At 46.7% G+C, this 18,080-nt stretch overlaps 1 protein-coding gene across 2 annotated transcripts in view; it reads right to left on the reverse strand.

The window, feature by feature from the left end:
* The window catches only part of ENPP6 (ectonucleotide pyrophosphatase/phosphodiesterase 6), a 33,676-nt gene extending 17,416 nt beyond the window's left edge, over positions 1 to 16,260 (reverse strand). The window contains exons 1-2 of one of the 2 annotated variants that reach the window (XM_052779751.1): positions 15,917 to 16,260; positions 4,709 to 4,888 (exon numbers count right to left, since the gene is read on the reverse strand). In XM_052779751.1, the coding sequence (XP_052635711.1) occupies positions 4,709 to 4,888; positions 15,917 to 16,172 (436 nt within the window). In that variant the 5' untranslated portion in view covers positions 16,173 to 16,260. The remainder of the gene's footprint in view (positions 1 to 4,708; positions 4,889 to 15,916) is intronic. The other variant, XM_052779748.1, reaches the window with a different exon arrangement.
* Between the last annotated feature and the right edge of the window lie 1,820 nt (positions 16,261 to 18,080).

Raw genomic sequence — 18,080 nt, forward strand, 5'->3', positions numbered from 1 at the left:
CGTAAAAACATATTTACACAATTTTGAACCTCTGTGTAATATTTGTTTTTATAAAAATTGTGGGAGTGTGTGATGGTGCTCACTTTTCATTCTGCCCCTGTTGCTCCAAACTTACATGACTTAATCCTCCCCTTTCTGCATGGAGATACTTTAGTGTTTATCTCTCCACCACGAAAGTAATCTGCAATCTGGATGAACAGCCTGGAGATTGCTTGACAAGAACTGACTTTCCATACCGTCCTACAGTAAAACTTCTATACATCTGCATACAGTACTTTGAAGAAATGACGTTGTGCAACAGAGACAGGTCCCAGCTGCTACCTAACCAAATCATCAAAAAATTGTATTCCATGAATGACCTGAAGTCATCTCCAGGAAGCAGGAGCCCTTGCCCCCTGCCCTGAGGGCATGCAGCTTCAGTCTTTTGCATGATGTCCTGGGTGCTACCAGCAGCAAAACACTGGCTTTCAGCTACCTTGGATGCTAGTGGTGATGCAGTAGTCCTCTGCGAGCTTTGCTAGTATTTCAGGAGAGAACTGGAACTTCAAAGCCAATTTCTCCTCTGACACTTGAGTCAGAGGGAAGAGATTGGCTCCAAAGCCAGGCAAGAAGTTAAGGACGCATTTGGAAATGCGTTGGAAACACTTACTATTTTAGTTCGGGTGGATGATTGCTCATAGCCAATGACTAATATGATGATTTTGCCTCTTTTTTCCTCTTCAGATACTGACATCAGATTATAATTTTCTCAGATAACCTTCCTCAGAATTACTCACAAGATAATTTGAACTGGAAGCATTAACCTCTTGGGGATCTGGGATATTTTAGTTGCTGAGATATCTTTGCTATTTCTGGATTGTCAAGTGATGAGCATGACATAAAAGACTACAGAGGCAGCAAAAATTAGGAATCATTTTGGCCACTAAATGTTGGTCTTCCAGTGTGCAGTTCATTGGCAATAACACTGAAAACTCAGGCTGCTTAGATACCAAGAGCTTCCTTTTTCTTTTTTTTTTTTTTTTTTTTAGCCTCTGTGATGAACAGAACTTAAAATTGGATTTTTGACATTAAGGCTTGTTACAATTCCAAAATACTGGCCATGAAGACCCTTTAATATTTAAATTTCATTTTGGTAGTGGCCAGGACAGATGGTAAATTTTCTCATTTAAATATTATGGGAAAGGAAATTTTAAAAAATTTGGAGCCAGACAAAGGGAATGTTAAGTTCTTCTTGGTTAAACTACAAATAGATGAGCTGTATTTACTAAGATGTAATGTTAGATACCTTTCTGCATAGTTTTATATGACACTAAACCTTTATTTAAAAACCTGAACTACTGGAGCAGGAATAAGGATTTCTTTCACAGTGATATATAGGCTCCTCTTTATCTATCTGACCTGGAGACCTGAACCTCTGCCAGCTTTAAATTGCATTTCTAAACATTGATTTAACAGTTGGACACTTCATGTCATAACAGAAGGTTTTGAAAACTTTCCAGACTAGCTGCACAGTCTGATAAATGTTGTGTTTAAATGGCAAAATGTTGGTTTAGAGTCTTTTTTTTCCGCTTTCTCTCATTTCAGTGTTTAGAAAAGATGTCACCGCACTTCAGCTGAAGCAGTTGCATAGGCTGCCGGAAAATGGAGGGGTTGGAGGGTGTGGGGTGACATCACTCACTGGGCCGAGCGTGAGGAGTGCTATAAAGCTTTGACTTTGGTGGTACCGCCGGGATGCTCTCGCACTCCTCTGGGGCTTCTCCATCCGCTGGAGCTGCAGTGCTTCAGAGAGGCAACCTGGGCGTGAGGCTGCACATTTCACCCCACGGATGGCATTAGCTGTTGTGTTTTACTTAGCAATCAAACAGTCAGAGGATACATTTTTCCCCAGGAATGCTTTGAAGAGCAGAAACTGCCTAATAAACACCGTGAAGAAAGGAGAAAAATGTCCCTACAAGCCAAGTGCTTATATTTTGGCAGAAGCGGCGGTTGGGACCCCTGGCACCGTGGAATTTTGGCTCCTCCGCTTCTAGAGGCAGGAGAGCCCAGATGAATTCTGCCCATGAGTTGTCTTTGCTGTGCTTAAGTTGGGCCCACCAATAAAGCTGTGATGGATGGGTGTTCACATCCAACAGCCCTCCTGCTCTGTGTCCCTGTTTGCTGGGGTCTGGCTGTTCTTCCTTTAAGCGCTGACTACGCATGAGAGAGGAACATATGGAAGAACACAAAGCAGCAGATTTTGCATTCAGACTTTGCAAAGCTTGGAACTGGCTCTGAGGAGGAAATGGCAGTGGTGTAAGTTAACCTTGGGAATCAGCTCGCTGGCATTCACAACGTGTTTCTGCTACATTTGATCAGTCTCGTTTGTCTTCACTGCTGGCTGGAGAGAAAATAGCATCTTCCAGAACAAAGTGTGATGAATTTGGCTGTACATTGCTGTTCCTATTAAGAGCTTCCCAAACTTTTCCTGTTCGGATCTTTATCAGATTTGCAAGATTCATTACTAAGCAGCAGTATATCCTCAGGCTGGAAGTTAATCACTAATAGCAGATCATATGCAGTGCAAATGTCTGTGGGACCTCTACCCAGCTTGGTTATTAAACTCTTATTTTTATTTTCATTTTGTTTGGCATCACTCCCCAGTCAAATGCTTTGTTAAGAATTAAAGCTTTAAAATAATACATCTAGAATGTTTAGAAAGGATTACATCCTTATTATGGAACTAGAAAACAGTTCAAAAAAATTGTATAGGGAAAATGTAATAAATACTATTGCATTTGGGGTGACTTCTGTTTACTCCAGTTACCCCTGGAGTCCTACTGCAGCCCAACTGCCCTGTGTTTTCGTTCCATACTACTACATTTCAGCCCGCTTCCTGCCCTGTGCCTGACCCTGTATGGCCAATGTCTCCTTTGAGACCATGAACACCCCTAAAATAAGCATGTGCTTAAGCGTTTGCTGGACTGAGGCACTGATAACTTTGCCAAAGGTTGTCTGTCACAGATAAATAATTAATGACAGACAGACGTACACGTCACAGTCCACAGCTAAAATACCAGATCCACGCAAAAAATTCCCCCTCTGTGTCATAAGAGAGTCAATGCATACACTTGGCAGCATAAGCACTGGGAAAAGGGAGGTTCTATTGTTCCTTGCAATTTTCCACTGGAAACAATAGACAGAAAATTGTAAAGGGTATACATACGTATACAGGGATACATGCATATAGACCTCATATGTCTTTCTCCCTGGGAGACACTGCTCAAAGGGCAACAAGAAGGAGCTAGGTAAAGTCCAAAGGCATTTAATGGAAAGTGACACTGTTCTTTTGGATTTCAGTAGCTCTCTGTAGACTGTTACATCTATTCAGTTCCTAATTATACCTATTCAGTGCAGTTACATTAGTTAAAAATTAACAGTCTATAGAAACAGGTCTTTTTGTAAATCTTTAGAAGAATTTCTACATTCTTGCATAATTTCTATATCCTACTTTGTGCATTGCTGTTAGGTCACTTGGGTGATCTTCAATAAGAAGCAGCTTTTTTTTGAGGGCTGACCCAAACCATTGTATCTAGTCTGCAATTCCAGTCCCTTGGACTGCCTTTGAGTCCATAGGGCAATATTGTCACCCTCAGATCTTTTTGCTCTTCAGTACTGTAGAAACACTCTGGATGGCTTTTCAATGTTTTTCATCTTGGCTCGCTCTTTCTTCCCTTTCCTGAGAACTGTGGCCTTTTTTTCTGGGATGCCATTAGCCACATTGCATGGAAAGACCATGACCAGGCACACGTGCGTTGGGATGCAGAAGACGAGCTGGCCGGGAGCCCGCAGCATGAGTCAGCTGCTGCTGCCCTACCCACTGGCACTGGCTGTATTCAGTACGGCTCTTCTAGCATGTGGTCCTCTAGCCTGCAGTTACATACAGGAGGATATTTGCATATTGCTTAGGTAGCAGAGTTAAAAGGTCAAAAAGTTGAGAAGCTGGGTACCTTGCAAGGGATTTGGTCTGGCTACACAGCTGGAACATTTATTTCCATGTGGGTCGTTAAATGGACAGCCTAAGTGTATATTCCTGTTTGTTAAAAAAAGACTCATTATACATTCCTAGGGATTTCAGTTGTTCAATGTCCACAAAGGAAGAACGAAAAGGCCAAGTCCCTCCAAATGAATGGCTCAGACTCAGAGCAACTGGGACCTCAGCTGAGTTAATGATGAAGGAGGACAAAAGTGCTCACTCCAGCTCACCAAAGGATGCTTTGCTTTCAGCTGTATTTTGCTATCCCCACAGAATAGATTGTCTTCAGCTCTCAGCTACTAACTTCCAGGTTGAAACCAAACAAGCATTGGGGGAGGATGGTTACTGTTTAACTTTGATCAGTGACATGGTCTACAATTCGGCACACCAGAAGCTACAGGTGGGCAAGAGGAATGAGCAGTTGGTGGAGGAGGGGATGCTTTGCAAGAGAGCTCTCCCCTGAAGGTAACATTTGGTGGAAAGCTACCTCCAGTGGCACTCCAGTCTCTTCCTTTCTAAGCATATGCAAATTGTCATGTCCTAAGAAAAGATAATTCATTTCTATGAGTGGTTAGTAAAGTACTCATAATTCTTGTCTGTATTTCAGAATGGTATTAAAGAGCCATCCTACAGCGTATGGAGTCCTTAGATGTAAAGATGCACTGTTAAGATGGTAGCAATTTTTGACATACTAACCTGGCCAGTAGTACATGGAAACATTCTTTTTTTCTTTCATCATTGTGACCCACAAAGGCTCCGATCCATTCCACCAGAGAGGCAGCATGCTTTCTTTATTCACACCAATATCAAAAGATAAATTTGTCTTTTGGTCCCACATGTAGTTTCCAATCATCTGATGGACTTCACAGTGGCGACCTTCAGGGGTGGAGAAAAAAAACCAGCACAATCAGATTGGTGTTCTCCAGCAGAAGGATGGCACCAGCACCTCCACTGCTACCACTGGATCATCCAGCAAATCAGCTGAAAAGCCCTGCTTTGAACTCAGAGATCTCTTACCTTGCAACCACTCACAATCTTCTTGACTCTGTTACCTTTTATTGAGGTCCTCTAGGTAGCTCTCTATATCCCCCCAGTTCAGCCACCTAAAAGTTAGTTGCTGAAGCTTGTCAGCCACCTGTGTTCCCTTCACAGTCAAAGGAGAAGAAGAGGCACCTCTAGAAAGCAATCCATGCCATCCTAACACAGGCATCTAAGGGATGCTAAGGAGGAGTTATCCTCTGGCGGTACATATTGCTCTCCATTAGTTGTAGAGAAAGATCACATCATTCACTTAGCTTCGGACAGCCAACTTTTGGACAGCTGAGGCCAGAAGAAACAAATCCCGCACCCTGTGGCCTGTTCAACATGCCGTACCCAGTCCGTACACACAAACCGCGGCAGCCCATGCGGGTGCCACGTGTTTGGCTGATGCCTGGCTCCTTCTACACACACAACATCTGCCAAGTCTGAGGCCATTTTAAGGTACCCACCAGCGCGCAGACCCAGAGGGGTGCAGGAAGCAGTCTGTGAATGGGAAGGGATAAGAGCACGATCTGGAAACATAGAATAAAGTTTGGGAAACTCACATTTCCCCTCTCCTTTATCCATAGGGCACATTGTTCTTCTGCAAACAAGCAAAAACTAGGCTAAAACCTTTATATATTACTTTTATTTTCCATTATTGTTAGTTTGGGGTTTTTTTTAAATGAACACACTTTGGTCTTGGTTGTGGGGACAGCAATCATTTCATCAGACATTTTCAGCCCTCTTACTGCATCTTGGGGGCCCTTGGGGAACGTTGTATTACAAGAAACCAGTATATAATAGCTGAGAGATGTCTTCCACTTCTTGTCATTGTCAGAAGAGAAGATACTGTATTTTAAGAGTTAATCTGCAGGTGGATTAACAAAAACAGGAAAATAAATGTTGAAGATTAAGTTGTACTGGGAGTTTACAATTTCCATATCTTAAAAAGCAACGACTGATGCATGTGTGAGACACTGTCATCATAAGCTGGTGAGTCACGATATTGCAAGGCTTTGATTATTGTGAGACTAAGCGTGGTGATCAGAACTGAAATAACCTTGGCATGCTTGTTTTGAAAAGGCATCATTCTGAGCAGAGGACTCTGTATACTTTGGGTACATGTGACCTTGAAATGGATTTTGAACTCTCCTTCCCTGCTACGAAGTATTTCAATTATGCAAAACATTTCCTCTTCCCCAGCAGAGAAAAGCAGTCCCAATTTGTGGCAGTCACTATTTACCATATTAAACCAAACAGATTTAATATAGGAGAACTGGTGGATTGGATGGGCAGTAATCTGTCCTCTTTAGGCTGCCAAGTGCTTTTTTCACTGTAAGTTTCAAGAGAACTTGAAGGAAGCCTCATAGTGCATAAAAAATGCAGCCTTCCTACTTAGAGGACAACCCTGTCTCTTCAGCTTCTTGAAGTCCATGTACTCCTGAACATATATCAACCTGCTAAGCTGCGCACAGGCAACTGGTGCCAGCCTGGGAAACCTGCAGGTCAGTGCTGAAGCTGTTAGGTCACGTATTTGTATGATGTATAGTGTAGTCTTCATATAGAAACTATGAGCTCTAGCCGCTACTGCTGTGAGTTCCCTATAGGATTTAAGGTCTGCTGTCAGTTTGCCCACCTCTTTAAGGAACAGAATGGAGATTGTTCTTTGTAGCATTGTTGGGAAGTTTAATTAACTGTGTGCACTAATACAGAGGACAGTATTCTTCTGATCTCCACATCAGACAAGTTAATTCTTCTATGGACTCCAACTCTCTTTCTTATATTGAAAAAGAGGCCTAGAAGACTGTAAGGCATCAGTTTGCATTGCAGACATCCCTGGTTCACAGGGCCAGAAGGGAAGATCAGATGAGCAGACAGACCAAAAGACATGACCCTTTAATGCTGCCTGGAGCCATTCACATCTGCTTGCCTGAAGCCTGACCCCGAGAAAGACCCCAGACCTCACTGGAAGACATCAGTAACCACCGGATCAATCTCTTCCTTGGGTTGCTCATCCCAATTATTTATCATCAGTAAACACTATTCAAAAAGTATGCCTGATCTCTAATTTTATTTTTGACCTTTGTTAATCTTCAACAATAGCTATTCTGTGCCTTGCTCACTAGATTAAAAAGCCCTGCAATAGCTGGCATTTCTGCCCCCCCCCCGCCCAAGACAATCGTACACAGAATTAAAGTCACTTCTCAAATGTCTTTTGGGTCACCTGTACAACTCCAGTTCTTTACATCCCCTGTTGTAACTTATTTTCTCTAGCCTGAGAAAATGACCTTTGACGATGTCCTTTTTAATGATTATCAAAATAGCAACATGGTGTTAGACAGTCACCATAACACGCTGAATTTATTATTGCTTCCATTACTGCAGTTTTCCTCTGTAATCAAACATCATCTTATGAGTTTCAAAACTAGAAACAGGGCAAAAAGCAATTTCAGCATAAAGAAGTCATTATTTAAACTAACTGCAATTGTAGTAAGAAGCACCCCTTCCTCAAGCAACAGAGGAAAACAAAGAGGGTATAGTTCCCAGGAATATGATAACTGCTGTATCCTTCTGGAAGAGAGCCAGCAAAAGCATTTGCAAGTCTGCATGCTACAGCTTACTTGGACACTCCATTTCTTACAGCATTGGGTTTGTCTAAAGCACATTCCCATGTCTCCAGGCACTTTTGTCAGCATTCAAATGAATCTATGCAACACAAAGATGAAATTAAAAAAAACCCAACAAAACACACAGCCACTTGGCCACCCACAACAACAGCACAGTAATGCTGAGTGCTGTGCACCCTACACTGACCATGTGTGAGATCTGGAAACCAGAGCATGTGCTCCTGTAGCATTTGCTACAGGAATGACCTCTTCTTTCTTTGGTGGTCTTTCATTGACTGCAGGGGTAGTGCGTAGGATCACCAGTCGGCATGATATATCATACAGGGACCACCTGCATCTAAATCTACAAGAGAAAATGCTTTTCTGAGACAATCAATGATCTTTTTTTTAAAAGAGAGGCAGCATGTGGCAGATGCACAATGCTATATCTGGTGCATCGGGCAACAAAACAGAGCTAAACTGTGCCTGCACTGAGCAAATCAGATTTATCAGTCAACCCACAGTGTGTATATTAGCCAACACAGCAAAGGTACCATATCTGTACCCATGTGGTGTCCACCTGATGATGAACATAAGTACATGCATTTAGCTAAATGTACTGTACTATATAATATTACACGCATGCCTTGCCGCTACGGTGAGACCTTTCCTCCCATGTCCCACCATGATGTCCCGACTCCCCAGGAAGTGACAAGAGCCAGGAGGGCGAATGCAAGCACAGGCTGCCATGGGGCTATAAAAGCTGGGGAAGGGTTAATTTCCTCCACACAAACAGCTGCGCACACATAAGGTAGGTAGGTTTTAACAGCCCAAGTGAGACATGCAGTTGCCTTTCTCCCCTTCCTTCCCTCCCCACAATGTCTTTCCTCTGCTATTCCCTTTCTTGAAGTAACCTAAATGCTGACGCAGACCTGCTCATTTCTCAGCTCCTCACCCCACTTCCAACCCCCCAGAGACCTGCTGGATGACTTGTGCTGGGAAACGCTCTGCTCATGCTGCCTGCCATGAGGAGGAAGAGAGCAGGACTTTAAAGTCACCAGCACTGTATTCCTGCTCCAGAGCAGGTATCGTGGTGTTGCCATCCCCAAGGACTGAGGCCAGCCTGCTGTGAGCAGAGCATCCTGAAGGGCCCAGCTCTGCCTGCTTTGATGCCCTGCTCTGCTCCTCCCCTGCTGGGTCTCATCTGCCCTGCTTTGAAAAGAAAGACTACAGGGAAAAAAACAAAACTCATGTGCTAAACCTTAAGTGGCCTGGAGAAGGCTCATGAGAAGTTGGGGAGGGGGAGCGCTGGTCTGGGCAAAGTGGCCCTGCCATCTGCAGGTGCCCAACACAGCAAGATGTGCATGGACAATCTGTGGTCCCAGAAGAGCTTGCTGGCAAAGTCTTTCCAATTTTTTACGACTTCCAATACCAGACAGATTCAAAGCAGAAACACTTTAGCCTACATCAGGCAAGACTTTGCAATCCAAGTAGGATCACATCAAAAGGCACAGAAAAATCTCTGCTATACACAGCATTATTTCTTTCTCCTGAAGGGGATTCATTTAATAAGAGTGTGAAACTCTTAACTCAATGCTTTCATAATGGGCCCATGGATGGGGTACATGAAAATTGCTTCCAGAGCATCCAGCTTAGGCTTTGCAGATGCTTGCTTGTGTGGGAAGGCAGGTCTTGTGTCCCTGGAGAGCAAATGCTCCAAGCTGGCTGAATTGTGTGGCAGCAGTGGGCTGAAGGACCACGCTGGGACCCCTGACCACCCCCAGCTGGGTACAGCTCAAGGGCACCGCAGCTCCAAGCACTACAGAGGGCCTGAACAAAATGATGGGCAAAGCTACTGCCTGCACCATTAGAGGGGGTACGAGCCTCTGGCAGTTCTCTGTTTATCAGCTGTGACTTCAGCTCTGGGCAAGGAAATACCTTGATACGTGAATTACTGCTGCTAATAGCTGGTAGTAGGTATACTAGTTGTGAGCTGTGAGGTTGTAGCTAGTAAGGAGGAAAAAACTCTGTGCTTCAATTTGTAGCATATGAACTTGTGTTAGAGAAAACTTTCTGTTCCCCACTTTGAAAGTGTTTCCATTTTTTTAACTGGTAGAAAGCAAACACAGATTTTTACAACATTTTGTGTACGTGTGAAAGAAAAATCTTGGCACTTGGCATTGCAGCCTTTCTGCAGGCGGCAAGTAAACAAAAAGAGATGAAGAATGTGAAAATGAAAAACCCTCCCGGTTCCCACTCGCTTCTCCAGCCTGTCCTTGCTAGGATAGTACCCCTTCCCTGCCAGTTAATAGTATTACCACAGTCATCTTTGTGCTCTTTTGCTTCCCAGCACACAATTTTAGAAGTGGAAAGCTACTGAATCCAGGAAAAAGAAGAGACTATTGATTTTAAAACTGTATGTCACAAACAGAATCTTTTAAATCTTTGCTGCTGCTGGCATCCGTGGTGGTTAAAAGAGGAGCAAAAAGAAAAAAATCCTATTCCCCTGTCACTCATCATGCTCTTTGTGTCCTTCTGGCTTTTTTCTCAGCTTGGACAGTGAAGTTGAGATAGTTTCAGTTCATGTGTACGCATAATAAATTTCCCTGTTGCACTCCTATCCCTCCATTTTTTGTGCCTCAGACAATATGCAGGTATTGTTTATGTAGTTAAAAACTTGCTTAACTAACTGCTAAACAGAAATTGTCAGCATCCTTTCCTGGACGAGGCTGGAGTCTGAATACCATTAACTGGGCAGCAGAAAAGAGGCATCTGCTAGAGCCATCACCAGGCAGGGCTTCCTCTGGGTACCGAATGGACGGAGAGTGGAGATGCTGTACTGTAAACCACGAGACCTCTCACAGCAAACAATAAATGTAGTAGTACACGTGCACATCAGCCAGACCCCAGACTGGTTATTTGTCAGACTGCAACATCATCCACCAAAGCCCCTCAGCTGTCAAGTATGGCAACACTGAGCGCGAGGAGTGGAGGAAGGATGGTAGAAACACAGAAGATGGGTGAAACCTTCAGCCTGGCAAAGTAGACCTTGACCGTCACCCATCCCTGGGATCTCTGCCCTGTTGCCCGTCTTCCTCCTGCCATGCAGAGGAGAAGGTGATGGCACACGCAGGGCTGAGCCACAGCAGCTGGGAAAACACCACGCACCACCCCTGTATTTTAGAGAAGCCCCAAACATGCCGTCACTGAGTTACGGCAAGTGTGGGACAGCCCTGCAAAGACCACAGCTCTCACCTTGAGTGCAGGAGACTGAAACGTCCTCTGTTCAACCTCCTCCTCCATCTTGCAAGCTTCACAGGACCTCACAGCTTCTCTGCCAAGTATTTAAGATCAGGTCCTGTCCAAAGAGGGACATGGATGCTTCTCACCTGCTCCTCTCCGAGCAGCTCCCCACCTACCCACCTCTGCAAGCAGGGACTCCCTCCGCTTCCCATGAAGGCCAAAAGAAATACGGCTCTTAGACGTGAGGCTGCACAGCTGACCGGGTGGCTGGCACGTCCTCCCAGATGACCTGCCAGAAAAGATCTAATTTGTTGTTGTTAGAATCTTGGAAAATAAATCCTGCCCAGGCTTCCAGCTCAGATGTGATACCGTCCACCCGTGTTTATGCTGGCTGGGGATGGAAATGCGAGGGGCCCCTGTGTGCCCTGAGCTGGCAGGGGCTTCAGGGGAACTGGGGTGCAGGGGGTCCGCCAGCACACCCCCCGCCAATGCCTGTGGGTTGGCAGGTGAGGGAGACCCAAACCCCTCAGCGTGAGCATCTTTTCTTGAGAGATCTGGCATGAAGGGCTCTGAAGCAATAACTCATGCTTGCAGCAGTTACGAGGGAGACATCAGACTTTCCATTTAGCTTGGCATGAGAGCTCCCTGCAGAGCCAGGCCACGGCAGGGAAAGGGAAAAATTAAAAACTCCCCACAGGATAAAAACCTGAGGTGGCTTGTGGTCTTAATTCCTTTCTTTGCAAAACAAACAGCGCATGGTCTGATTAAGTGATCCTTTTGGGATACGCATATTTGGACTCCTTCTTCCTGCCTTTGCCAAGCCTGTGTCAAGCCCTGCAAAGCTCTCTCAAACACACCTGTGAGCAGCCACAGCTCTTTGTACCTAATTCACCATTTTATGTCACGCCTTTCAGGTCAACAACCGCAATACCCTAACTGGAGCATGGAGAATGAGGACACCAAGTAGGATTCAGCCTGGCAGCTCAGAAAAAAACCCAACCGCTCAAGAAACAGTCGTCTTTACACCACTGTGGAAGCCAAAACTGGGGAAGATGGCATGAATGAAGTTGTTAGAGATGATTGCTTTTCAAAGAGTGGGGTTTTAAGCCGGTACATCCTTGGACTACCTTGCACACCACCAGATTTTTGTAACAAAACAACTTCTCTGATTGTGCATCAGCAAGATGCCTTTGCTCCAGCAATGACTTGGCTGGTGTTTGGTGCTTCTTCAAGCAAATAACATTTGTCTTTCAGCTAATTCAGGGCAGTGCTTTGTCTTCCTGTTGAGCTGTGAGTGCCACCCCAGCCCGTCCTCGCTGGGAGACCCTGCAGGGTGCTGAGTGGCAGCTGCGATGCCCAGTGTCTTTACACTGGGCAAGGGGAGCTGGAGGAGGACAATGTGACCCAGGACCGCATGGTGGGTGCAGTGGGGAGCCCGGGTGCCTGCGGGGGGGGGTGCCCCGGAGCAGAGGGTCATGATGCAGTGCCCTGGCTTGCAGGGAGACGGGAGCTTTTTGCATGCTCTGAATCACTCAGTGACTTTACATGAAGACAAACCATTCGTGTTCCTCTTGTTTTTATGCTCTGCTTTTCTTTCTCATAATTGCTGTAGAGGTGGAGGAAAGGAAAAGACCTCTAGGTAGGCCCCGGGCTTTGGGCGGAGGCTTTCTGTGTCACTCCGGGAAGCTCCAGCAAATATTTTCTTGTAGGTTAACAGCAGCAGCAGATTTAAGTAGGAAGGTGCTCTGCCACGGAGAGCTCTGCCATCGCCCTGCAGCGCTGCGTGACCATGGGCAAGTCATCTCCCTCCTCCCACTTCCCTTCCAAAATCTGTTTTGTTTACCTAGGCTGGGCCCCATTCCTCCACGTCTGTACTTCGCCTAGCACCTAGTCTCAGCAAAACAGGGTATGCTTCACATTAGCCTACATTAGTTAGTTGGTTTTAGATCCATGGCTCTTGATCATCAGTTATGGTTGCATCTATTTGGTTATAGCTTTGAAAAGCTTGGTAAACTTGCTACTTCTTGTGAGTATTAAATTTAGTTAGGCTGCCCTCTTGAAAACATCAGTAAAGTAAAATATAACAACTAAAAGATCCTGCAGATAATCAGGCGGCTGCGCTGCGTGCTATTGCTTGCCAGTTGCCCATTGCAGAGGAAAGTTACCTTCTGGCAGGGCTGACGGTTGCGGTTTGGCGTCTGCACTGAGATGCGGCAGGGCAGATGCTGCTGACCTCTATAACCTCCACCTGCAGCTCTGGGCAGGAGAAGGAGGTGAGTTCAGATTTGAGGGGACCGACTTGTCCCAGTGGTGATGGTGTCTGAGGAGCAGAGTCCACTGTCCTCCTCCAAAGCCACTGAAATGAGGGAGAACATCCCGCGTAACAACTAGCCCCTCCGGAGTCACGAAGCTTGTGCAGATGCTGGGTGAAGGATGGTACACAGAAAAGAGAGACCTTACTCACATGAATAGATAGAGGCAAGAGAGAAATACATCCCAGCCGCAGCGTTTTCATGCACACACTCTCTGAGACCTGGCAGCCGTGTATGCTCCTGAATGGATGCGGAGCCACCAAGACCTTGTGAACGAGCAGATAAGGAAGGGACAGGAGTGTTTATCCAGGAGAGTGGTGGGATATAATGAACAAGTCAGGGGTGAGAGTGCGCAGGGGTCAGAAATTTCTTAAGCTGATTTAGCTGCAAAAAGCCAATATACTATGAAACTGCACTCACAAATGCTAAAATATAGCAATTTGGAGGGTAAAATGTGACTTTCTTAACAGCTCATGATACGGCAATTCAGGACAAGGCATGAAGAACAGCCTGTCCTTGGTAGTCCCTGATTTCCCAGAAGAAACGGTGGCAACATTTAAGTCCCACACGTCCCACTTGCAAATGGAAGCAAAACCAGTTACAGTCCCCCACCCCCCGCAGCGGAGATACCCGAACGGTGAGATGTGGTATAAGCTTTCCCATGCTCATACAGCAGCGATGGGGAGACGGTAACTTGCCCATCCCTAACCAGGTTGCTACAGCACGATGCTCATGTCACCCCATCATGCCGCATTTTTTCTAAAAGTTGTCCCAGCTTTCCAAATCGAATGTGCACAGACTGAACGCAGCTAATGCTACATCTGCCGCGTGCCCCATGCTCCTAACCCCACCATTGCCTAAAATGGGTCATCTCCTTTCTGTGGAGACTGCAGCATGGCATTAGGAGTAAGAACAGCGCAGCCACGGGATTTACCCTGCTGTCGTGTGAGGACACAGCCACTGGGTACACTAACACCCCGAGGGCTCAAGTGCAATCTTGGATCTTCCTTTGGGCATGTTCATCACCTAAACTTGGCCCTCGGTTGGTTCCTGACCTATTTAACACTGCTGTGACTCATGTGTTATGAAGGTGAATTGTTATTTGCAGTTAAGTTGTATGTGCATTGAGATCCTCATTACGAAGGCCAGGAGACTTCCAAGAAGAGTTGAGTTTGGTCTCACAGATTGTCTCATTGCTTCAAGCTGGGGTGTAGAAACTGGTTCCCTAAAAATGTGAAAAGTCTAGTAGTGGTGTTTCACCATCTAAACCAAAACTCCTTCTTTGTGAGTACGAAATAGGATGTTTTCAAAACTCCCTGAAAGGCTGATTATAGACTTCACTCTACACATACACACTTAATAGGAGTGATGATTAAATGTGGCAAGGAGTAAAAGCAGTCGCTTTCCCTCTTGTCTTTAAAAACTCCATCCTAAGGCTTTTTGCACACATGAAGTGTTAAGCTGGTTTGCCTACGTACGCCTAAAGATCATGGTCTGAAGTGGAAAGACACCTCTATTTTCAGTCGTGACATTTGCTCTGCATTCATGCCTTTGCACCAATTCTTGAAAAAAAAAAAAACTGTGGCTGTTTTGTACTCTTCTCTGTTCAGAGATGAGCAAGAGAAAGGCATTCCTCTTGAGAGAGAGAGAGAGAGGAAGGGGTTAAGTGGTTTCAAAACAAGCTGGGCGCAACTGATGTCAGATTTTTGTCTTACAATGGCATCTGTTTGCTTTCCCAGCAAGCGGTGTATGGACCGCTGGGCATTGTATTGTTCTAAGGACAGCAGAAGATGCCACATATCTTAGGAGAGGACAGATTTTCTCACTCCTCCTCATTAGGTGGAAGGTCTTGTTTATTAAATAACTCCAGAGAAAAATCCAATTGGAAATTCCAGAAAACCTTTTCTGATTGTTTTGGTTTTTTACTTAACTGTTGTTTCCAGGGTGTCTCTCTCTCTGATGGAAATGGCCCAGCTGTATTCTGTGCACCTTCCTAGCGTCACTGTAATCATGTGTTGCTCCACTTAGATTAAAAGCAAATTGGCATCATGAAAACTATGATTATCCTCTCAATTTTCTGAAAGCCTTTCCTGGGCATTCAGAAAAACTGTAAGGGACCAAAAGCAAAAATCCTTAATGTTTTTCTCTTTGGCTATTTCAGATTATTACAGATATGAGGACTTAGGGCAAAGTTAAGACAGTGACCTATGAAAGTCTGTTAAGTTTAAAAAGAAATTTAATGCTGAACTTGCCAAAGCAGACCTGCTGACTGAAAATAAGTTCTTATCTTAGCCACCCTCAGTTTACACGCCTTTTTATTAACTGGAAAGGCTCTAAGCAGGCTCCGTATTAATTTCCCGTGCGTTTCCCACTCGTTTGTATGTTCTCTATGCAGTAGCCCCCATCAGTGCTCCCACCAGGGAGTTCTGGATGGCCATGCCACTGCGGTGGCAGCAGGTAGGGACCCGGCAGCACTGTGGGAGAGCAAAAGGGAACTTTAAAAATCAGCTCCACGCAGCATTTCCAAGTTCAGAGCAGGTTTTAGACAAGCAATACCGAGCTGTAATGCCACTGGGCTTTTAAACTCCCAGCTAAAAGCGCAACTTGTGTTATTTTTACGCCGCCTTTGGAGGACAAAGTCGCGGGGAGCTGCCCTCCGCTTTGGCACGGGGAGCCGGCAGCCCCGAAGACCATCCCGGCACAGAACCGCGAGGACTCACCCGTCATCAGCGTGTAGTAGTTTGGGTAGGAGAGGCTGGGGAAGTCTGGCGTCATGTAATCCACCTTCACCCCCATGTTCACGATGTCCCGAAAGCCCGGCAGACCCTCCAGCTCGCTGTCGTCGATGTAGTCGAAGCGAAAGCCGTCGAGCAGGAACACCAGGAGCTTGCGGTGGCCCGAGGGGGCGGCGGGGGGCGGCAGGAGGGAGGCGAAGGCAGCGGCGAGGAGGGCGGCCAGGAGGCTGCGGCTCCCCATGGCGGGCAGCGGGGCCGGGGAGCGGTGAGGGATGTGCGGCGGCTCCGGGGCTGGCCCTGGCACTGCTGTCCTCCCTCCCGCTCCCGCCGTCCGCGTTAAAGCTACAGCGCTGCCCTGCGCGGCCGCGGGCGTGGGAGGTCACAGGTTAATTGCAAGCAGATGATTAACGTCGAGCGAGGGGGGGGGGGGGGGGGGGGAGAAGCTGGGTACTTCCCAGCTACAGGAAGAAAAAAAAAAAAAAAAGGCTTCGCAGCGATGGGGAAAACACGGCGCAGAAGTAAGAGGAGCCTGCGGGGATGCTCCGGCGACCGGGCCGAGGCGGGAGCGCAGCGCCCAGCCCAGTCCAGCCCCGCTCCGCTCGGCTCCGCCGCTGCTCGCAGGGAGCAGAGCCCGCTGGGCGGCCAGCCCAGCTCCGCGGCGGGGCTGCGGCTTGCAGAGGTCCCAGCAGAGAGGGGCTGCTTTCTTTAAAAGAGAGCGTTACACCTCCGGCCACGCGAACGTGCGCTTTCTTCTTCTCTTTCTGGCAGGGGCTTGTGATGGAAGCTCAGGCTGAGATTGAGGCGAAGCATCTCCCCAGGGTGGGAGGTGGAGTAGGTGGGCTGAGGTCTGGCGTTTTGATGGCACGGCCGTACCACAGAGCAAGCTCACCTCCACCTGCACCCAAGCCCCTGCAAAGGACCCTGTCCTCTCCACTTGCTCTGCGCTGCCGTGGGACTAATGCAGCTCCCGATGCACTAGTAGAAAAATTGAGCTTTCAGCATTAGACGGAACAAATTATACACTTATTTTCGGGCCGCTGATATTATGAAGATATTAAGAGCTGGGTGGTACCAAATTTCATATTCAAACTGAAAAATTGTTCACATTTTAGTCACGAGTCACCACCAGCTGCTTCTCCTGCCAGCCACAGGAGCCTAACTATACCTCTAATGCAATGCCAGCGCTTGTTGTATAGTATAATTACATATTAACTCACTTTACTTGAATTGTTTTTCCCAAATAAAAGAAGTTCATAGCGTTGTCTCACTCATCGTGGGAACGGCCCCTCACAGACGTTTGCACCTGGGGAAGGCTGCAATAGCTGGCCGCCACCCCGATGTGGATGTCCGAACCTCTGTTTGCTCCTTACAAAGCTCCCAATTGCACGTCCAGCATGTCTAGTCGCCTCTTACCAAACACCGGGCTGATGCAAGCTCAGCAAGATGGCTTTCAGCCTCCCTTGCCCCAAATGCTTATTTACCCCTGTGCAAAACCCCCTCGCGTCCTGGCTTGCCTTTTGCACGGCTTTGTACCGGGTGCCAGTGCCCGTGAGCCAGAGCGGCTGTCTGCAATAGCTCCCGGAACATGGCTGGAGAGGTGCTGTCCCTGCCCTGCTCCCACGGGGCTTCCAGCTCAAGAAAGAAGATGCCCTGTCAGAGAAAGGGGTGCTGGGATTATTCTGGAGGAGGGAGTCAGTTGTTCAAGGCAGGTGGAAGAGGCCGGAGGGGGAGCCGGCAGTCGAGCAGGGCTGCTCAGGCTCTTCAGCTGGCTATGCTCGTGTTCACCTTCTCAAATTCCTCACGCTTCCTCCCTCCCAGTGGACTAAATGCACTCCTCATGGTCTCTCCCTCTCTACGACTTGCCCAGCCACTCTTTTCCTTCATTTTTTTTTTCATGTGCCCCTTTTTCCATCCCCTATCTCAGAGCCCAGCACTTGGGATGTACCCTCACATCAGAGTTACACCTGAGCCAAGGACTCGGAGCATTCCTAAGCTCCAGCCCAGGGATCTTTAGAGCAAGATAGTGACTGAACCAGCCCTTCAGGGGTTTATCCCTTTTCACATAGCACTTACTTTTGGAGCCTTGCATTGCTAGCTATCATTGTCTTGACAACTTTAATTCTGTCTTATGTTTTGACTTTTCTTATCT

The sequence above is a fragment of the Harpia harpyja genome, chromosome 2, assembly GCF_026419915.1.
Source record: "Harpia harpyja isolate bHarHar1 chromosome 2, bHarHar1 primary haplotype, whole genome shotgun sequence".
Lineage (NCBI taxonomy): Eukaryota > Metazoa > Chordata > Aves > Accipitriformes > Accipitridae > Harpia > Harpia harpyja.